Raw genomic sequence first — 24,211 nt, forward strand, 5'->3', positions numbered from 1 at the left:
CTTTTGCAGCAGTATTTCATGAATTATCTTCCACTTTTTACCTAGAATTTTAGGTTGAAGTTTTGGTGCACTTTCACTCTATCTCAGTTATTACAGAGAGGATTTGATTCAAACTTGAAACAAGTTGTACCACATCATCACCCACATCATTTATCTCAAGGGCCATCACTTTTACACCAATATTTCATGAATTATGCCCCTTTTTGCTTAGAATTTCAGTTTAATTTTGATGCTTTTTCACCAGGTCCCTTTTATACTTATGTAATGTTTTGATATCTTTATCTCACTTATTACTTAATACTTTTGACAAAGACTCTTGCTATTGCCCAATATGGTCATCCACATTGGAGTCATTGAACACATCTGTGACAGCTCCAGCTTCCTCATAATATTGTGTCCAGTTTCACTATCTAGCATCGAAATAGTCCAGTGTGCTGTCTCCTGTGACAGCTCTTGTTATTTATATGTAATAACTATGGTGGCATATTTCTGCCATGAGATAGTAGAAATATGTGCATTCTTCTGAAAACATTTCAGCAAAATATGGTGGCATATTTCTGCCACAAGATAGCTAGGTAGCTATGGCGATACTTCAAAACATTATCTTGATAAAGTGAAGTTTTCTGAAAAGATTATCTCAATAGTCGAAGGTTTCCTGGAAATATTATTGCAATGATTTAAATAATTATCTCGATACCTTTTTGTGTAAGTGCCCATAGCTGCCATTTTATAGCTAGATAGCAGTCTTGATACTTTTAGAAGTTACCTAAGGTGGCATATTTTTGTCACGAGATAGCTAGGTAGCAATCACTTGATAAAATGCAGTTTTCTGAAAAGATTATCTCAATAGTCGAAAGTTTCCTGGAACTGTTATTACGATAATTTACATTAGTATCTCGATATTTTTGCGAAAGTGCCCACACCTGCCATTTATTAGCTAGATGGCTATCTCGATACTGTCAGCAATTATCTTGATATTTCAAACTTTCCTGAAACATTTTTTTTCGAATAGCCTATATTCCTGGAAATTGAAAGCATATCTAGAAAAAAAAAAATTTAATGTGATAATGTTTTCAGAAAATTGCACAACTTCAGAATTTTATCGGAATAGCTGTCAAGTATCTCGTGGCAGTTTCAAGCACTAACGCAAATTTTGTGCTAAAATATTTTCAGAAAAAAAAAAAAGCACAAATTTCTCGGAAAATTTACAATATTATTGTGATAGCTACCTAGCTATCTCGTGGCAGAAATATGCCACCATGGTATGGTGACGCATCAATTTTCAGCTCTGTATGGTTAGGTTAAGTTAATATCCTGTGAATTTGTTTTTTAAAAAAAAAAAGAAATAAAACTGTTATTCTGAATTACTTTTACTACAATGAAACTCAAAATACGTATCTAGACACAAAAAGTCTTAAATGTGCATTATGTGCAGATAACAGCTTGTTGCCAATATAACTTCGGTTTTCTAGTCTAAGCATAACACGAATGTCATTTGGTCCAATAAGTGGCTTCACAAGGCGAAACGTGGCTGAAAAACAAAAAAAGCAAAAAAGCAATACTAAAACTTAACTTGTTGTGTATAATGCTGTTTTTACAACGAAAACCTTTTAAGGAAAATATGGTTTCCAATATACCAAAAATTTGCTATGAGCTAGGCACTGGTCTAAGCTATTAAACCTTGTGAAGTTAAACAGGTGCGTATGTGTAACAAGTTTTCATGTAAACATATCTTTTTTTATTTGCAGTGCTAACATGGTGAATACATAAAAATAAGAAGTTAACAAACCTCCCTCACCACAAAATATGTTTTGGTTTCATTAAAAATTAATTTTAGCTGATATCAATAGCAACAGTATTCCTATACACATGTATATTCTTATGTGCACATATTTTTAAGGAGATGGGGTGTGATAGCTTTTTTGCTAAAAAAAGGAGAATAGTTTAATGAAAAAATGCCTAATTTGTCCAGTGTTAAAATATGTTTAATTTGTCCTGAGTTTTAAATGTATTTATAAAAATGGAATACCTGTATTCCCAGCGACTTGCGTATCAAACAACTGTTCTTCATTTCCGCTAATGATATGAAGAAACATCTGAGGTACAAGTATAAAACCCTGTGCTGTAATGTTGAGCAGAACTGCTGGACGCTCAATTTTAGGGATTGTGGGTAATGAGAAAAACTGGAATGAGACGGATGTTGTCTCGTTGTGGTGGCAGTTGATGTCATATGGAGAACAGAATTTCTTGCATAGAACAGAGTCAGATTCCACTTGGACATCACTGTCAATATGAAAATAATACTGCAGTTTTTATGACTGAATTAAAGTTAAGTCGATACATATCTAATTCATCCCTAATGTCATGAAAGGTTGGAAACAATTGAGTTACTCTTGAGTCTGCGTTTTGGAAACAAGCAGTCCTATTGGAAGGATTGAAACCTGCTTCATCTGACATTTTAAACATTAGCGAGTTACAAAATGTTCTACAGAAACAAAACCAGATGATTCAATAAAAAATTTGATTTCTTGATATTTCAAACATCATTACTGAAAGCAATTACTAATGATGTTAAAGACACCACCACGACTTAGTGACCTACTTTTTTCTCCAACATGATCTTCGTGAAAATCATTCTTGTAATACTGGTATAATACAGATATATTGCATGATGCAGGTGGTTAATGTTTTCACAACTTCATCTACAAATTTATTGTCAATCTTTTTTCAGAATATTACCCTGTAGAGGGGTATATCGTTCTCATTTTTGCCATGCAGATCATGTATAATTACCATCATGGAAATACAAAGGAATACAGTTATTCAGTAGGCACATCCAGTAAATTAGATGGTGCTGTATTCTGGAATGAAACAGCTGGCACACTGGATTAGCTGATGCTGTATTCTGGAATGAAACAGCTGGCACACTGGATTAGCTGATGCTGTATTAGTGAAGAAAAGCTAGTACATTAACTTAGACTATGCTATATCAACATTATTTTCGATGGCCTACGGCACTTCATATACAAGCATATCACTTCAGTGACCCATGAAATTGTCGCTCTTTAAAGGTCAAGAAAATGACCTGTCACATGACCACTATCATATAAAAAAGCGCTGACTGTGTGCACTTTTCATAGTCATTTTAGCGACCCCATCGCAGATACATGTATTCGGCTTGAATACACTTGTCGTAGGTAAGTCTACATGTGGCTCGCTGACTTTGTCAGTTTTTTGCTGTTGAGTTGTTGAATTGTTTTACGCGTTTTGGTTTTATCTAGAGCTTTGCAAGCAGTTTATTCTGTGTTTTATCTTTTTTGCTCTAGAGCCTTACGTTTACTTTCGGAAGGCCACTCTGTCTACCCTTGTGTCTGTGTTGTAAAAATTACTAAGTGCCAAAATCCGTCTACAAAATTTGATTAAGTCGAAAAAGTCCGTGTCTGCCAAAATGACGTGTGGGTTGCTGAGTTCGCATGGAAAACTGAATTTATCCGCACGGAAAAATGAAAATCTCTGTACGGACTCCAGAAAAAAATCCGTGTCCGGGTCAATTTCACACGGAATATTGCAATTCCTGCTCAATTCCTGCTTAATGACGTGCCTTTTCCAGATGGACTCCATCTGGACTTTTCGTACGGAATGATTTCCTGTAACATCTGGTAAATCAACAGATTTTATAAAATAAAATTAAAAACTTGATTTCCTGTAACATCTGGTAGATCACACAGATTTTATGAAATTAAGTACAGCTGAACTTCAATGGCTCTAACTCGGATCTTTCGAACATCCGGGATCACTGGAACTCTTCGCCCGGTCCCAAATTTATTCCTTCTTTATTCTATATAGTTCTACCTCGGATCACTCGAACTTTGAAAATTCGAACTCTCGAACTCATTTGGTGGTCCCCTCGGCTTAATTACAGTGATAATTACACCTATTCAGTCGAACAGGCAATTTGTCACCAGAATGGCTTCTGTTTACAAAGTTTTTCACACCTCTGCCTGACATTCGCCAAGCTTCCCCTTTAACCGGCGCGTGTGTAAAAAACAAAGACAAATATCAAACAGGGAATGCCATGTACCAAAAACGCAGCCTCCCCAAAACGTAACCCACAGCACACAGACGTGCACACCACAAACACACACACACACAAAGCCAACACACGAGGACAAAACGAACAAACAAAGGAACACAGTATGGCACTGCCTTGGAAAGGCCAGTGGCAAAAACACCACTGGGGAGCTTAAACCGGTTTATGGTGCGCACCCAATCTCACTCTTAACCCCACCATGTTCCAAAAACATGGGACAGTGTAAATAAAAGTAATCCCCTCCAGGTGAATCTCTAACACACGTAATGGAAACAAAAAGGCATGGCATGTAAACACAAAAATGCTTGTGTATAAATATATAAAAAGCAAACCTCAAGAACCAAAAATGTATGCACTCAATGCCTTTGCAGAAGACAGAGCAACAAGAGAAACACCCTTAAGAATTCTCACACGCTTATGTAATAAGCATCGGTATACGACATACAAATTAAACAAAGTGATTTTGGTTCACTGCAATGCCTTCATGGGCTTTGATTTATAAGAATAAAATTATTTGAAATAATTGAGCAATGTCTGTCTTAATTTGTTTTGCATAAAAACGGGAGATCCGATGTCAACTTTCATACTGCTTAAGCATGGCTGAACAACTTAGTAAAGGACCCGAAAACGGGGGGATAGTTAAGTCAGCTACTGGAAGGCAATATATTTGATAATATTTGTAATGGACTATGATTCATAAAGGTTTGCTATTCATGTCTTTCTATTTGATGCTGACTTCACCAAATTCTTATAATTATATTAGTGTTTTATCTGTGATTTTTTTCCGTATCTATGTCATGTTTGAAAATAAATAATAAAGCATATTTCAGCATTCGTTTTTTATTTATCATCGTATCATATGTACATTTAGGTACAATATGACAATTTATTACGATGTAAGGTTTGTAACACATCATGCCCTCGAATTCCCAATTCAAAATGGCCGCCATTTGGATGGCTCGAACAATGGAAAACTCAAACTAATTTCCACGGGACCCTCGAGTTCGAGCCATCGAAGTTCGACTGTACTTGATTTCCTGTAACATCTGGTAGACCACACAGATTTTATGAAATTTAGTACTTGATTTACTGTAAAATCTGGTAGACCACACAGATTTAATTAAATTTAGTACTTGATTTCCTGTTACATCTGGTAAATCAACATATTTTATAAAATTAAAAACTTGATTTCCTGTAACATCTGGTAGATCACACAGATTTTATCAAATTAAGTACTTGATTTACTGTTTCATCTGGTAGATCACACAGATTTTATAAAATTTAGTACTTGATTTACTGTAACATTTGGTAGATCACACAGATTTTATGAAATTTAGTACTTGATTTACTGTAACATTTGGTAGATCACACAGATTTTATGAAATTTAGTACTTGATTTACTGTAACATTTGGTAGATCACACAGATGTTATAAAATTTAGTACTTGATTTACTGTAACATTTGGTAGATCACACAGATTTTATAAAATTTAGCACTTGATTTACTGTAACATCTGGTAGATCACACAGATTTTATAAAATTTAGGACTTGATTTACTGTAACATTTGGTAGATCACACAGATTTTATAAAATTTAGTACTTGATTTACTGTAACATTTGGTAGATCACACAGATTTTATAAAATTAAGTACTTGAGTTACTGTAACATCTGGTAGATCACGCAGATTTGATAAAATTTAGAACTTGATTTACTGTAACATCTGGTAGATCACAGATTTTATAAAATTTAGTTCTTGATTTCCTGTAACATCTGGTAGATCATGCAGATTTTATTAAATTAAGTACTTGATTTACTGTTTCATCTGGTAGATCACACAGATTTTATAAAATTTAGTTCTTGATTTCCTGTAACATCTGGTAGATCACACAGATTTTATTAAATTAAGTACTTGATTTACTGTAAGATCTGGTAGACCACACAGATTTGATTAAATTTAGTACTTGATTTCCTGTTACATCTGGTAAATCAACAGAGTTTATAAAATCAAAAACTTGATTTCCTGTAACATCTGGTAGATCACACAGATTTTATCGAATTAAGTAACTGATTTACAGTTTCATCTGGTAGATCACACAGATTTTATCAAACTAGAGATGCTTTTGAGAAAAGCGCATGTCTCCCACAACTGCCCCTATGAAAAATGTTAGTTTCTCTAGATGTTTTAGACGAGTGGATCCAATTAGATGGTCTGGATGAGTGGATCCAATCAGTAATTCAAGGGCCATAAATCAAAAGTGCCTGGGCCGATTTGGCTAGTTATCGAACTTGGGTAAGGTCTTATGACCAAACACATTTTGTTCAAGTTTGGTGAAGATCGGATGAGAAATGTTTGACTTAGAGAGCGGACAAGAGTAAACAGACAGATTTTTTCGGTAATTCAAGGGCTGTAACTCTAAAATGCCTGGACCGATTTGGCTAGTTATCGAACTTGGCCAAGGTCTAATGGTCAAACACATTTTGTTCAAGTTTGGTGAAGATCGGATGAGAAATGTTCGACTTAGAGTGCGGACAAGAGTAAAAAGGCCAATTTTTCGATAATTCAAGGGCCGTAACTCCGAAATGCCTGGACCGATTTGGCTAGTTATCAAACTTGGCTGAGTTCTCATGGTCAAACACGTTTTGTTCAAGTTTGGTGAAGATCGGATGAGAAATGTTTGATTAAGAGTGCGGACATGAGTAAAAAGGCCAATTTTTCGATAATTCAAGGGCCGTTACTCCAAAATGTCTGGACGGATTTGGCTAGTTATCAAACTTGGCCGAGGTCTCATGGTCAAACACATTTTGTTTAAGTTTGGTGAAGATTGGATGAGAAATATTCGAATTAGAGTGCAGACAAGAGTAAAAAGACCGATTTTTGGTAATTCAAGGGCCATAACTCCAAGACGCCTTGACCGATTTGGCTAGTTATCGAGCTTGGCCGAGGTCTTATGGTCAAACACATTTTGTTCAAGTTTGGTGAAAATCGGATGAGAAATATTCTACTTAGAGTGCGGACAAGCTTTGTGACAGACACACACACACACAGACTGGAGTAAATCAATATGTCTCCCACACCACTGTGTGTTGGGAGACATAATTAAGTACTTGATTTACTGTTTCATCTGGTAGATCACACAGATTTTATAAAATTTAGTACTTGATTTACTGTAACATCTGGTAGATCACACAGATTTTATTAAATTTAGCACTTGATTTACTGTAACATCTGGTAGATCACACAGATTTTATAAAATTAAGTACTTGATTTTCTGTAACATCTGGTAGATCACACAGATCTTATTAAATTAAGTACTTGATTTACTGTAACATCTGGTAGATCACAGATTTTATACAATTTAGTACTTGATTTACTTAACATCTGGTAGTCACACAGATTTTATAAAATTTAGTTCTTGATTTCCTGTAAAATCTGGTAGACCACACAGATTTTATAAAATTTAGTACTTGATTTACTGTAACATCTGTTAGATCACACAGATTTGATAAAATTTAGTACTCTATTTCCTCCCTTCTCTAGGTTAACTTCAAACAATCATAAAGATTTGGATTATACTGATTTTCTGACTTTACATTCTGACAATCAGCCATTGACGGAACATAAAATGACAAGAAAATATTGATAAACCCAAAGGATGCTCCACAAAGTATGACTATTGCACCTTAAAATCACAAAAGGAGAATTCATTGACTGGGCACATAATTAAGATTAAGAAGTAAAGCTTCTGAAGAAGTTTGTTAGAACTCCAGCATATTGTTGTTTAAAAAAATCACAAGCACAAGATGTGCATCTCTTCTTGTGAGTGAAGCTGCCTATGAAGTTTCACATCATATCAACCTGGGGTTTCTGAGAAATACGTCAAACAAAGTTTACTAGGGGTGACTATTGAGGCCAATTTTGACTATTGCAATACTATTGATATTGCTTAAAAACTATTGCGATACTATTCTATTGCAGGTTACTATTGCGATACTATTGCAATAGTTATCGGCCATCATAATTTATACGATTTACAGTCAACTCGTCCCCTAGTCAACTCGTCCCCCAGTCAACTCGTCCCCGATTTGGTCATTTCGTCCCCCTCGGCGATTTCAAATTGGTCATTTCGTCCCCCCTTTTTCGGCCCCCTTTTTAAAACGTATTTTTGAGTGAAAAAACCAAAGTATGATAAATTAATTCGGTTGTTTCTTTCAAATAAGTATATTTTGTGCTAAAAATATACATAAGTTTTCGTTTGTTTTAAGAACTTTTTGCTTTAAAAATGATCGGTTTAACAAGGAGGATTTTCTGTTGTTGTTTTTCTGTTTGTTTTTTCTTTGTTTTAGTAAGTCTGCTGGATGAGTATTGTTTAAATGTCCGTATTTGATGCTGCTTATTTTCAAACATTTGAATAAGATTAAACTTTTTATTAAACTTTTTTGTAACAAATTATTTCCTCACCCCAATCAACTATTAACACATTTAATTCTACTAGGGGAAAATTTTGACACATTTCATTCCGTCGATCAACAACTTCTCATGCAATTAAATACCATTAACACCTCCCAAACAACGACTTTTAATGTGATTAATTACCTTTAACACCTTTCGTATGCAGGGATATGCTCATTCTACTTTTTTAGAAACCACTGTCTGCCTACTTTTGAAGTATCTTTTTTTTATTTTAATGACAAAAATGAATATAAAGCATGTTGGTTATTTTTAGTAAAACATATGTGACAGATATTAGTTGTTTATTTATTCTTTATTGTATTTCTAATTAAAACTTTCTTTTATTATGACCAGGGGTAAGGATTTATTGCTCTCTCTTTTCTTACTATGATTTTTAAAAAGTTAATTAGATTTTCTATTATATTATATTTTTAATACTAAGGGCATTGTATTTATTTTTTTTTAATTCAAGTTTCAGTTAATTTTCTTATATTTTCAGTATATTTCTTTTATTATTTTATCAAACGGTTAACCTAATTATTTAAGGTTAACTATTTCCAATATAACTCCTTCAAAACTCACGATAATTCTAAATACAAGTTTTCAAAGTCAAAAATATTATAAAAAAGCAAAAATGCATAAAATATTAAGGGGGACAAAATTACCAAAAGGGGGACGAGTTGACCAAAATGGGGACGAGTTGACCAAATTTTATCATGAGGGGGACGAAATGACCAATTTTGGGGGACGAAATGACCAAATCGGGGACGAGTTGACTGGGGGACGAGTTGACTAGGGGACGAGCTGACTTGATACCATTTATACAGTAAAGCTACCAACTGGCATTGTTACACAGTGTAAGAGACGGCACTGTTTATAATTGCTGTTAACACACATTGAGATGTTTGTATAAATGAAATGGACAGAAATAATTCTAACATTAAATATTTCTTGCCTTCCTTGGCTTTGGAACAATAAGTAAAACAATAAACCTATGCAAGGTATACTCAAACGAATCGGCCATTTTGTTGCGAATGTTTAATAACCCAAAGCATCGAAAAAGACGAAAATTAACGGATCGGATTAAGGTGTACCAGCACTAAAAGAAGGGCCCTACCGAACAGTTTTCTGTATAAGACAAGTAGCCTTCTTTCTCAATGTCCATAGTACATTTTCTCATCTAAGATTAACAGGTTATTTAAATATATTTAATCACAGTTTCTAAGAAACTAAATTTATTAATTATCTCCCAGACTTCTCAGTCCTTTATGGTAGTTAAATTCCGTGAGGGTAATTATTGTAATGGAGACGTAAACATATTCCGAGGCGCAAATGAAAGCTGGCTCTGTTTCTTGGTTCATAAATTATAAATTATTTCTGTATTTACTAAAATTTCAAAACTATCGAAACTATCGATTGTTGAAGGAACTATCGGCGATTGTTATTGGATCGTGACTTTTCTATCGATGCATGCTATCGGGACACTTAGTATCGCAATGCATCGATAGTTCGATGTATCGTTACACCCCTAAAGTTTACTGATGTTGAATAATCATAGGGCAATAACTCAGAGAAAGATCATTGGAGTGGAACATAAAGATAATATGTCCATCTCCTCTTAAGAGTGAAGCTTCCTGTGAATTCCAGTTATGGTTGCTGAGAAATACTCTCGAGAAGGGTTGCACTATTGTATACTAATGATGAATAATCAAAGGGGAATAACTCAGTGAAAAATTATCCAATCATAACATGAAGACAAAACGAGCAATCCCCTTTTAGGAGTGAAGATTCCTATGAAGTTTCACTGAATTGCAGCAAGTGGTTGCTGAGGCATACTGGACATAAAAATGGTGCTACTGTATACTAATGTTGAATAATCAAAGGGCAATAATTCAGTGAACAAGAGCTGTCACAGGAGACAGCGTGCTCAACTATTTCGGTGCTGGATAGTGAAATACTGCACATCTGAGGAAGCTAGAGCAGTCACTGGCATGTTATACTGAGTGAAAAATCATCAGACTGGAATATGAAAAAAAAGATGTGCGCGCATCTCTTCTTGGGAGTGAAGATTTTTATGAATTTTTGCTGAATTGCATCCAAAGGTTGCTGAGAAATATGCCAGACAAGGATGGCACTATAGCATATTAAGGCTGAATATTAAAAGGGCAATCTCAGTGAAATATTATTGCACCAAAAAATGAAGAAAATAATTATGTGTATCTCTTATTTGGAGTAAAGCTTCCTAATTCCACATGAGGTTGCTGAGGAAAACTGTGGATAAGAAAATTAATGGTGCTTTAGTAGACTAATGCTGGATATAAGGAACACTCGGTTATAAGGAACAGCTTTCAATTCCCCAATCTAATTCCTTCTTTATTCAATGTAAAAATCCTCGGTTATAGGGAACTCGGTTATAAGGAACACTTGGTTATAAGGAACACTTTTTCCAGTCCCAAGGTACGAAATTCAATGGAAAACCCCTCGGTTATAGCGAACAGTCATAAAGAATAAAAATAATTGAAAACCGGAACAATTAGAATTGCTGGTGACGTCGGAGTAACGTTGGCACTTACATGCGCTTTCATGCATATGATAAACACAAATTATTTCATTTAGAACTATAATCTTTAGTTTGTTAATTCACGGATACGATAAAAAGAAAATAAAATTATATTATATCGTCATTAACATTTACCAAATACTAGACAATAGTAGACTTACAATTACTCAAGATTTTGTTCAATGCTACATGTATTAGAAATTTCCTGTGACACAATGCTGAACGAAAATCAGTAACAGTCTCCAAACCTTGGGATATTGATATTGGTCATTATTGTCTCATACTATCCTAAATAAATGTGCTAAATATGTGTGATTAATAATGGCAAACAGTCTAGTGTACCAAAATTTCAATTGTAAACATTATAGCAGGTGCTAAAATGGACAAAAGGAAAAATATATAGGTAAGATTTACATAATTCGTATGTATTGGTCTGATTTTGCTATATTAATGACGGTTTCTCCTTATGTAGATTTGAGTCACTTGTACATGTACATGACAATGTGTGCAAAATAAAAATTTGAACATTTGTTTTCTATTAGTATTGATGCCTATTCTCAAGGAAGGTAAGGGGAGAAACTGCAACATATCTTATAGTTATAACGTAGCGCTCTCTACAAAAGAAGATAGAAATAACCGACAACAAATAAACACAAATTACGGCCATTCTTACCGACATACATTCTGGCTTAGTTTAGGTTTAACACCATGTTTCAGTCATATACATGCAGACAGTTTACCAACCATCTCTCCAGGAAAGGACCGGTACTTCTACTAGACTCGCAACTTTCTCACAAAGATTCATGGTCGGCCTGGAGTGTGAACACATAGCCCTTTTCAAACGTCAGTCAAATAGTGTTCACTATACAAATTGTGTTCATTATACAAACCTCGGTTAGAAGGAACTAGTTCGCTATACGGATATAAGGAACCTCGGTTATAAGGAACAATTTTTAGAGGTCCCAAGCTGTTTCTTATAAGCGAGGTTTACTGTAATCAAAGGGCAATAACTCGGTTGACAAGAGCTGTCACAGGAGACAGCGTGCTCAACTATTTCAAAGTTGGATAGGGGAATACAGCACATCTGTGTAAGCTAAAGCTGTTACTGGCATGTTCAATGACTACAATGTGGATATTGGACAATAGTTTAAGCCTGTGTCAAATATATCTAATTACAACAGAGATAGAGATAAAATGTGTCAAAACATCAAATATGTATAAAAGGGACATAATTTATGGAAAGTTCCTGCAAAAGTAATGCACCATGTGTCATTATCATGTGGCTTATAATGAGAAACAGCATTTTTAAGTTTGAATCAAATCTATTTAGTAATAACTGAGATAGAGCAAAAGTGCATCACAACTTGATCCTGATCTTGTAAGTAAAAAGGGGGCATAACTCATAATATATTGGTGCCAGCATTATGGACCTTGTATCATTGGATGCGAGTAATGATGCAAACAACCATTTTAAGTTTGATTCAAATCCATTCAATACAAATAGAGATATGGTTAAAAAGCATCTAAATTAAATTGAAATTCTAGTAAAAAGGGGCCATTATTCATGAAATAGGTGCACCAGAGTTATGGACCTTGTGTCATATGATAAGACTGCCCTTACAGAAGAAAAAGGCCTGCTGCGTACTCTTGCTGTGTACATACAGCGTATATGATGCGTACATGATGTGTACTGAAATCAAGGGCTTTAAATAGTACGCAGGATATACACCGCACATACACCGATAGTACGTTTGTAGTACACTTTTGACATGCAAATGAGCTCTGTCGCGTACTACTTGCTGTGTACATGTTGTGGACTACATAGTACACAGGATGTACGCTGGAGGAATTTAGTATGCATAGTACACAGCATGTACGCGGCACATACACTTTTCACATGCAAATGAGCCTGCGGTGTACTACCCCTGCGGCGTACATGCTGTGTACTCCTGCGGCATTCATGCTGTGTACTCCTGCGGCGTACATTCTGTGTACTCCTGGCCCGAGTCCTGCGGCGTACATGCTGTGTACTCCTGCTGCATTCATGCTGTGTACTCTTGTGGCGAAACTGCTGTGATAATGTAAATTCCTTACCCCACCAACTTTCTTATGCAAATGCTGATCATTTGGACAGAAAAAAACAGAAAAAAGATAAGTGACATGCATCAATAAGTATTTACCCTTACCAAAATAATGTAGACTGATGTTATCAAATAAATTAGTATGCTATTCTTCATCCACTTTTCAATGAAATAAATCAATTTTTGTAGCATGTAATTTGGTAAACATCTGAAGAAAATGGCGTAACTGCATCAAGGGGAAACAACTTTAATGCAACTAAATATAAGTGTTATAAATTTCGAAGTATCTGCGGTGTACATGCAGTGTACTATTTTCTAGTACAAGTCCCTCCTGCGTACATGCAGTGTACTCCTTAAATTTTCAGAGTCTGTGCTGCGTACTTGAAGTGTACTAGTGACCGCCTGCGTACATGCTGTGTACTCGTCGAAATAGTATGCGGCATGTACGCGGCATGCGGTGTATGTAAAATGTACTCCTCTGGCGTACTACTGTGTTCGCGGCATATACACAGCAAATACGCAGCATGTACGCCACAGAGGATTGCTTCAGTAAGGGTGATGATGTAGAACTGTTTTAAGTTTTAATCACCAAGATAAAGTGACAGTGCACCAAAATTAACCAGAATTCTAGGTAAAAAGGGGGCATAATTCATAAAATATTAGTGCAAGAGTTATGACTCTTGTGTCATATAATGTAGATGATGATGTGGTACAACTATTTTTGTATCCAATCCATCTGGTAATAGCAGTGAAATGGTGTGAAGATGCCTGAAATTTTAAGTAAGAATGGGGATAATTCATAAAATATTGGTGCCAGAGTTATTTCCCTTGTGTCAAATGATGTTTGTGCTGATGTGGAACAAATATTTTAAGTTTGAATCAAGTCTCTTCTGAAATAACAGAGATATAGTGAAAATGCATCAAAATTCACCAAAAATTCTAAGTAAAAAGAGGGCATAATTCATGAAAAATTGGTGCCAGAGTTATGGACCTTGTGTGGTTGATGATGTGGAACAACTATGATAAGTTTGAATCAAATCCATTAAGTAATAACTGAGAAAAAGTGAAGGTGCACCAAAACATTAACCTGAAATTCTAAGTAAAAAGGGGAGATAATTCATGAAATATTGGTGTGAGAATTACGACTCTTGTGCCATATGATATGGAGGAATAACTATTTTCAATTCAAAGCAAATCCATCAAGTAATTACAGAGATAACCAGAAGATGCTTTTGTAAAAAAAAGCGCATGTCTCCCCAACTGCATAGTCATGTAGGCAAGAAGTCAATAGGGATCAGGAGCGAGTCAAAAGACACTGATGGTTGGCTGCAATAGGGATCATCTACTTGGCATGTCCAATCATCCCACTAAGTTTCAACACTCTGTGTGCCTAGTGCTTCTCAAGTTATGAATTGGAAACAGTTTTCCATGTTCAGGCCCCTGTGACCTTGATCTTTGATCGAGTGACCCAAAAATCAGTAGGGGTCATCTACTCTGCATGTCCAATCATCCAACTAAGTTTCAACATTCTGGGTCAAGTGGTTCTCAAGTTATTGATTGGAAAGAGTTTTCTATGTTCAGGCCCCTGTGACCTTGACCTTAGCTCAAGTGACCCCAAAAACAATAAGGTTATCTACTCTTTAAATCCTATCGTCCAATGAAGTTTGAAGGTTTTGGGTCAAATGATTCTCAAGTTATTGATTGGAAACCCTTTTCCATCTTCTGGTCCCTGTGACCTTGACTTTTAATCAAGTGACCAAAATAAGCAATATGGGTACATTACAAATTAAATCATCCTATGAAGTTTCAATATTCTGGGTCAAGTGGTTCTGGCCCCTGTGACCTTGACCTTTGAGCTAGTAACCACAAAAATAGTAGGGATCATCTTCTCTTTAAGCCCTATCACCCTATGAAGTTTGAAGGCTGTAGGTCAAATGGTTCTCCAATTATTGATCGAAAATGAAGTGTGACAGACAGATGGCCCCTGTGACCTTGACCTTTCATATAGTGAGCCCAAAAACATCAGGGGTCATGTACTCTGTAAGTCCTACCACCCTAAAAAGTTTGAAGGTTCTAGGTCAAAATGGCTCTCAAGTTATTGACCGAAAATGGATTTCCATTTTCAGGCCCCTGTGACCTTGACCTTTAATAGAGTGACCCCAAAATCAATAGCTGTCATCTACTCTGTATGTCCAATCATCCTATGAAGTTTCTACATTTTGGGTCAAGTAGTTCTCAAGTTACTGGCTGGAAATGGTTTTCCATGTTCAGGCCCCTGTGACCTTGACCTTTAACATAGAGTGACCCAAAATAAATAGGGGTCATCTATTATGCATGTCCAATCATCCTATGAAGTTTCAACATTCTTGGTCAAGTGGTTCTCAAGTTATTGATTGGAAATAGTTTTCCATGTTAAAGCCCCTGTGACCATAACCTTTAATAGAGTGACCCCAAAATCAATAGGAGTCATCTACTCTGCATGTCCAATCATCCTATGAAGTTTCAATATTCTGGGTCAAGTGGTTCTCAAGTTACTGATCGGAAATGGTTTTCCATGTTCAGGCCCCTGTGACCTTGACCTTTGATGGAGTGACCCCAAAAACTATAGGGGTCTTCTACTCCAAAAGCCCTGCCATCCTATGAAGTTTGAAGGTTCTAGGTCAAATGGTTCTCCAGTTATTGATCGGAAATGAAGTGTGACGGATGGACAGATAAAAGGACGGATGGACAAACGGACAGAGCAAAAACAATATGTCTCCCCCAGTGGGGGTGAGACATAATGAGAGAGTGCATCAAAACTTACCATGGTGTGGATGTGGAAGATACCGATGCTGGGTCGAGTATGATAGTTCTACATAATACTTCATATAGTCAAGTTAAAAATCATCCGAGGATAAAATGACCTTGACCTTTGACCAACAACCACGAGTCATATGTGCGACACATAGTCTAATCATGGGCACATTTCTGTGTAGTAATAAGAAAATGCTTCCATGCCTTTAAAAGCTATGTAGAAACAAATTTTTACTTGACCTGAAACAGTGACCTTGGCCTTTAACTGACAAGCATAATTCATGTTTTGAAACATTGTCTCATCATTGGGAACGCTTGAGTGTAGCACTAAGATAAGCCATCAATGCATATAAAAGTTATTGAGCAGAAACAATTTTTACTTGATTTTCAATAGTGACCTTGACGTATGACCTACAAGCATGTCATGTACCTGCATAATCTACATATTTCCGTCTATTCACATACCAAGTTTTATGAACCTAGCTTTTTTAGGAATTGCAGGATCCAGATTTGCGGACGGATAGATGGACAGACAGATGCACGGAGGACATTCCTATAATCCTCGCCAGTGTTCCACCAGTAGGGGACTAAAACAACAGCTGTCACAGGAGACAGCGCGCTCAACTATATGGATAGTGAAACTGGGCACATCTCAGGAAACTGGAGCTGTCACTGGAGTTTTTAATGACTCCGATGGTGGATGAAGATATTGCACAATAGCTCGAGTCTGTCAAAACTATTAAGTACTGTAAATCCGGTATTATTCACAGTGTTATAATTTTTGCTATTTTTCGCGAATCGGGTGCATCGCGAAATCATGAATACGCGTAAATATCCTTCCATAACATACAGACATATTCGAAAAAATGTCCAAAATACGGTCAAGTTCAGCAATCAGTACTAGCCGCCTGTACATCGATGTTTATTGAATGAATTTCAGTTCATTTCACATTTCAATGCATTATGAATAATTCATGTACAATATACTGCTTAAGGTTAGATTTACATGCAGCTGGCAGTTTTTAACGGAGAGCATCTCCTTGATGCACTTCGTATGTGTCAAACAAGCAGAGCGCGTGTTGCCCGAGGGGAAGACCCATATCATCCCAACATTATCTTCTCAACAAACCTGGTATTTTTACACATTTTGTTTAGACAATAATAGGGATTAGCGGACAATTTATCACACCATTGTACTATATACTTGTATGTTAATTATTTATGAAATGGCTGTAACAAACTTTGAACAGTCGAAAAAGGGGCATAATTTTGAAAAAAAATGCAAAGCAAAGTTATGGAACCTGCACAGTGCATGTCAGCTCATGACAGTGAACAAGTGTGTGAAGTTTCAATCCATTCTTGTTAGTGGATACTGAGATACAGTGAAACACCGCTCGCTCGAGCATCGATGACTCGAGCACCCGGGCTCGCTCGAGCAATTCATGTGGTCCCGGCCGATTTCCTTCTATTTTCTATGTGATATTACCATGGCTGGGTCGAGCATCGATAACTCGATCGCTCGAGCATGACACCTAGTCCCTGTGTATTAATTTACTCTTTGTTGCTTCTGGCTAACTCGAGCAAAGGTGTCAAAATTTTTCACACCTTCGGCGGTCAGAATGTATCGGTTAATTAAACATTTTCACACACCGTGAGAATTGCGTAGTCTATTCCCAGACTATCTTAAATGTTTGTTTGTCGGTATATTTGATATTATGATGAGATTAACTATTGATAAAAGCTTAAAGAAAAGTTTTATTGATCAAATATCGATCAATTACTGATAACTTAAAGCATCTTTTCTGCGGGATCGAGATCTTAGTAATTTAATCAGCAGTTGTTTGCATGCAAATGAAGGAAATAATATAGCCGTTTCATAAAATTGAGACGATAATTATGATATGCACTTGTTGATGAATAAAAATTAAAAAAAAATCTTAGTTGTTTCTTCGCATGTGCCATTTACAAATTACATATTGAAACGTCTATCAATAGATAACGTTTGTAATACGTTTGTTTTCGAAAATGTCACAAGTATGTTATTATTACGCATCACCGTTTACTCAACAAACGGTCCCGATGACCGTAAAACAAACTTTAATTTTCTTCGTATGTTGGTCAATGTTTGGGTCGCTCGAAACCATGGATAACTCGAGCATTTTGCTCATCCCCTTGCGACCTCGAGCGAGCGGTGTTTTACTGTACCAGCTTACATACAAAAACTTAACCAAAAACTGCTAAGTGTAAAAAGGGGCATAATTTTCAAACAAGAGCTGTCCGTAAGACAGCCAAGCTCAACTATTCGAAATATTGTCCCAGAAGCAGGAAAATATTACCCAAAAAGGTTAAATATCAAAAGAGTTTTAAGTTCAAAAGGGGGCATAATTTGACCAAAATGCATATCAGTTATGGGACTTGCTGCTATCAACTAGTTTTATAACCCCGAAGGCACATGTGAAGTTTCAATTCAATATCTGCATTAGTTTTGGAGATAGACACTCGCATGTAAAACTTTAACCAAAAGGGGGCATAATTTGCCCAAAATACATGCCAGAGTTATGGGACTTGACCCAGTGAGGTTGGTAATTGATCTAGAAAAAGAAAAAATAAGTTTCAAATCTATATGCCTTTTAGTAATAGCTGTATGTACTTGCACGCAAAACTTTAACCAGAATTTGCTAAGTCCAAAAGGGGGCATAGTTTGGCCAAAATGAAGGTCAGAGTTATGGGACTCGCTGCTATCAACTAGTTTTATAACCCCGAAGACACATGTGAAGTTTCAAATCAATATCTTCATTAGTTTTGGAGATAGTAACTTGCATGTAAAACTTTAACCAAAATTTTCTAAGTCCAAAAGGGGGCATAATTTGCTCAAAATACATGCCAGTTATGAGACTTGACCCAGTGAGGTTGGTAATTGATCTAGAAAAAGAAAAAATAAGTTTCAAATCTATATGCCTTTTAGTAATAGCTGTATGTACTTGCACGCAAAACTTTAACCAGAATTTGCTAAGTCCAAAAGGGGGCATAATTTGGCCAAAATGAAGGTCAGAGTTATAGGACTTGCTGCTATCAACTAGTTTTATAACCCTGAAGACACATGTGAAGTTTCAAATCAATATCTGCGTTAGTTTTGGAGATAGTAACCTGCACGTAAAACTTTAACCAAAATTTTCTAAGTCCAAAAGGGGGCATAATTTGCTCAAAATACATGTCAGAGTTATGGGACTTGACCCAGTGAGGTTGGTAATTGATCTAGAAAAAGAAAAAATAAGTTTCAAATCTATATGCATTTTAGAAATAGCTGTATGTACTTGCACGCAAAACTTTAACCAGAATTTTCTAAGTACAAAAGGGGGCATAATTTGGCCAAAATGAAGGTCAGAGTTATGGGACTTGCTGCTATCAACTAGTTTTATAACCCCGAAGACACATGTGAAGTTTCAAATCAATATCTGCATTAGTTTTGGAGATAGTAACTTGCATGTAAAACTTTAACCAAAATTTTTGTAAGTCCAAAAGGGGGCATTATTTGCTCAAAATACATGTCAGAGTTATGGGACTTGACCCAGAGAGGTTGGTAATTGATCTAGAAAAAGAAAAAATAAGTTTCAAAGCTATATGTCTTTAATTGATGGCTGTATGTACTTGCATGCAAAAACTTAACCAAGGTGTGACGCTGACGCCAGGGTGAGTAGAATAGCTAGACTATTCTTCGAATAGTCGAGCTAAAAATGCAAAGTAGAGTTATGGGACCTGCTTAGTGCATGTCAGATGATGACAGTGAACATGTGTGTAAAGTTTCAATCCATTCCCATTAGTGGGTACTGAGATACCAGCTTACATACAAAACCTTAACCAAAAATTTCTAAGTCGAAAAAGGGGCATAATTTTGTAAAAAGCAAAATAGAGTTATGGAACCTGTGCAATGTAAGTCAGTTTATCACAGTGAATAAGTGTGTGAAGTTTTAATCCATTCCCAAAAGTGGTTACTGAGATACCAGCTTACATACAAAAACCCTAACCAAATCAGGATGCGGACGAACGGGTGAGTCCAATAGCGCGCTCAACTTTCCTCAGTGCTTGACTCTGAATTAGAGCTTTGCCAGTAAAAAAAATCCAAGATAAAAAGGGACATAACTCTGTCAAAATTCAAATCAGTGTTATGGGAATTGTGTCTCCTGGTGTAGACTTTGATAGCAATCTGACTTAAGTACTTGATCTTCTAAACGAAGATCTGAGAACGACCCATTCACAAACGTCTTCCGTATATTTTGGATTTCCAGTACTGCTATTTTTATTTTCACAAATCTATTTTTATTTGAACCAATCAGACGACTTGTTCGAATGTCGAAGAGTAAGAAAAACGTGCAGTCATTCCAGGGCTTGAACCCGGGACCCCTCGCTTACAGAGCAAGTGGCCTACCGACTGAGCTAACCGGCTATCTGACATATTACGACATAAGAATTGTAAACATCAAAAGTCAAGGCTAAAGGTAGATTTGCAAAATGTTGTAAGTTAAGCTCTGATTGGCTAGCGAAAGGGTCGTCAGGACGAGGCTATGAATAGGTCGTTCTCAGATCCTATGCGTAGCGTAATAGGAGATGTACTTTAGTCAGATTGACTTTGATAGTTACTAACTATTCTGAGTTTCAAGTAAAAAGCTTTAATAGTAACAGAGATATTTGACTTTATCAAAAATTTTAACCAAAAATTCTAAGTTAAAAAGGGGTATAATTCTGTCAAAATTCAAATCAGAGTTATGGGGATTGTTTCTCCTGGTGTACACTTTGATGGTAAATAAGTATTTTAAGTTTCAAGTCAATAGCTTTAATAGTAACAGAGATATTTGACTTTATCAAAAACTTTAACCAAATATTCTAAGTTAAAAGGGGCATAACTCTGTCAAAATTCAAACAGAGTTATGGGGATTGTTTCCCCTGGTGAAGACTTTGATAGTAAATATCTATTTTAAGTTTCAAGTCAATAGCTTTGATAGTAACAGAGATATTTGACTTTATCAAAAACTTTAACCAACGGTGACGCCGACGCCGGGGCGAGTGCAATAGCTCTACTTTTTCTTCGTAAAGTCGAGCTAAAAATGGTTTCAAATAAATAAATTGAGGACCATTTGACCCAAAACATTCAAACTTCATAGAATGATAGGATTTACAAAGTAGATGACCTTTATTGTTTTTGGGGGTCACTTAAGCAAAGGTTAAGGTCACAGGGGCCTGAACATGGAAAACACTTACCCATCAATAACTTGAGAACCACTTGACCCAGAATGTTGAAACTTCATAGGATGATTGGACATGCAGAGTAGATAACCCCTATTGATTCTGGGGTCATTCAATCAAAGGTCGAGGTCAAGGTCACAGGGGCCAGAACATGGAAAATCGTTTCCAATCCGTAACTTGAGAACCACTAGGCCCAGAATGTTGAAACTTCATGGGAGATTAGACATGCCAAGTAGATGATCCCTATTGCAGTCAGCCATCAGTGTCTCTTTGACTTTCGCTCGTGTCCGCTATTTACTTTTTGCCTGTTACTACTATGCACTAGGGGAGACATGCGCTTTTCTACAAAAGCATCTTCTAGTTTACATTCCCTTGTATATGTGAACACTTTAAATCTGATTCAAAAGCAATATTCATGTAAGTTTATTATTTCATGAAAAACATGTGTATTTAACATAAATTTCAGCTACAGAATAACCTTTTCATTACAGTTTATGGCTTTTGCATATCAAAATTGTTATTCTAGCTGATGTCTGTGAAGTAATGCAAACTCCTGCCAGTAAGACCCCTGCACTTTGAGGTAAAGGCTTTGAAAGTTCTGTTTTACTGAATTTTGTCTGAAGTAACGTACAAGTAAATTTTTGATATGGCATAGCCAGTATATCCCCTCTCAGTATCTGTAATTTGCATTGTTAACATCAGCTCGACATCCTGTGGACCTTCAATACGATTGAGTAAAGCTACCACAGCACTGTTATTATTTCTGCCAATTCTAAGATCAAAATCATTTCGTCTGACTGGTTTCACATCACCCCGTGGTGAATATGTATTTGTAATGTTAAGGTACCAGTAAAAATCCTTCTTTAGAGCATATGGCCCAGACATTGAAAACAAGTCTGTGGGGATCTTGACATTGGTGGGGAAGGACAGGAAGTTGTATGAGAGGGAAAGTGGGGCTTTCAGACATTCCAGGTCTCCTTGGCGACAGGTGAAGCTCAGGCGTTTACAGCGCACACTACAAAATAAAAGAAATGAAAATGTTAGAATCTGCTTAGAAATCATAACAATTGCATGAATTTATCTTCATAATTATACCATATCTTCTTGTATTCAAATGTCCAATTCAGTTGAAAATTGTGACATTATTGTGCCAATCATAGGTTAAATGCCTTCTGAAGTTTTAAAACAATGTTTCTTATTTAGTGCAGAATAATAAGAAAAGTTAAAATTAAAGGATTAAAGGTTATTTACTGACATTATGGTAGTTATGAAAATCTAAATGAATGGAAATTTGTAGATATCCAAGACTATAAATCAGACTATGAGTAAAAGATTTACAGCAGAGTTCTAAAGATTTTCATTTCCATAATTTAAAAAAGCAAGGTACCTGGTAATAATATCTGAACAGTAACTCATATTGTTTGCAATGCTATTACCGAGCTACAGGTTTTTATTACTAAAATTCTTCACATTATTTTAAAAAAGCCATGCAATTTGTAAGCTCATACAAGAACAAATGACCCCCATGGAAGCCTGTGGATGCTACTGGGTGAGTTATTTTCAGTTTACAATATGCTGTTACCTTGCTTAACATGATCAACTAACCAGAAAATAATCAGGGTCATCCAACAACAGTAGGCAGTAATCATCATAATCTATGGAGTGTAGGCCAAAAACATTCTCCAGTCATTGACAGTCTCTAGGTCAATGTGACTTTGACCTTTGTCCTTTTGATCTCAAAACAAGGGGTCATCTACTGACCACATAAACTCATCCTATGAAGTTTGAACCACAGCAGGCCTTGGTGTCCTCTAGTTATTGATCAGAAACCGAAAGGTCTACCAACCAACATGAGTAAAACAACATAGCACCTCTTCTTAGACAGAGGATATGGATATGTGATAGAGGTTAATTGTCTGGAAGCATCCCTTCTCACCTATTTCTCCGAGGACCTAGAGCTGATCTAGAAAATCCTGAGGGACACATGACCTGAGGACATCTGTGACTGCCCCTGGTGTTGAAGCACATGACATCACGACCACTCCCACATTGGCTGACACCTTCCTCACATTCATCTATGTCTGTAAATCATTCAAACTGTTCATTATAGAACATTAAAACATTTTCTTCTGTAACAGTTTTAATGCTCAAAATCAAAGCATTCTCTTCCAAAATATTTCCTCACATGCTGCTAGCAAATTTATTCAACAAAAAGGTGGTCTGACACTCCAAGCTTACCATCTGTAAGTGGATAAATGAAGTAACAAGGAGGCTTAAACTAGATAGTATCCTAGTAAGGTATTTAAATATGGCTTCAATACTAAATTATTCTCTGCAAGTAACTTACAACTCCTACACTTGAATCAGATGTGATGGACAAATTCCTTCAAAAATATTGTCCTCTGCACTTTTGGCTGAACTTACAACCACTTGAAAGATAGTCACATGCCCTATCTACTAAGTAAACACCAGTTAGCCAGGTACTAACATACTTTTCCTACTAAGTTAATCCTGTGGTCACATGCTCTACCTACTATACTAAACTTTTCAACAGGTAGTTAGTATCATGCTCTACCTACTAAGTGAACCCTGCAGACAGGCAGTCACATGCTCTACCTACTAAGTGAACCCTGCAGACAGGCAGTCACATGCTCTACCTACTAAGTGAACCCTGCAGACAGGCAGTCACATGCTCTACCTACTAAGTGAACCCTGCAGACAGGCAGTCACATGCTCTACCTACTAAGTGAACCCTGCAGACAGGCAGTCACATGCTGTACCTACTAAGTGAACCCTGCAGACAGGCAGTCACATGCTGTACCTACTAAGTGAACCCGGCAGACAGGCAGTCACATGCTGTACCTACTAAGTGAACCCTGCAGACAGGCAGTCACATGCTCTACCTACTAAGTGAACCCTGCAGACAGGCAGTCACATGCTGTATCACCAATGGTGATGAATACCCCCAGACAGCAGCTTATTGTCAGATGAACAG

At 36.4% G+C, this 24,211-nt stretch overlaps 1 protein-coding gene across 3 annotated transcripts in view; it reads right to left on the bottom strand.

The window, feature by feature from the left end:
- Window positions 1-1,352: 1,352 nt before the first annotated feature.
- LOC123529305 (fibulin-1-like) overlaps window positions 1,353-24,211 on the bottom strand; it is a 298,235-nt gene continuing 275,376 nt past the window's right edge. For 2 of the 3 annotated variants that reach the window (XM_053521357.1, XM_053521360.1), the window contains 2 exons: window positions 23,153-23,297; window positions 21,624-22,231 (listed from right to left, as the gene is read on the bottom strand). In XM_053521357.1, the coding sequence (XP_053377332.1) occupies window positions 21,820-22,231; window positions 23,153-23,297 (557 nt within the window). In that variant the 3' untranslated portion in view covers window positions 21,624-21,819. Of the gene's footprint in view, window positions 1,532-2,029; window positions 2,284-21,623; window positions 22,232-23,152; window positions 23,298-24,211 lie in introns of those variants that run through there. The other variant, XM_053521359.1, reaches the window with a different exon arrangement.

Source organism: Mercenaria mercenaria, chromosome 13 (assembly GCF_021730395.1).
Source record: "Mercenaria mercenaria strain notata chromosome 13, MADL_Memer_1, whole genome shotgun sequence".
In the NCBI taxonomy this organism is placed as follows: domain Eukaryota; kingdom Metazoa; phylum Mollusca; class Bivalvia; order Venerida; family Veneridae; genus Mercenaria; species Mercenaria mercenaria.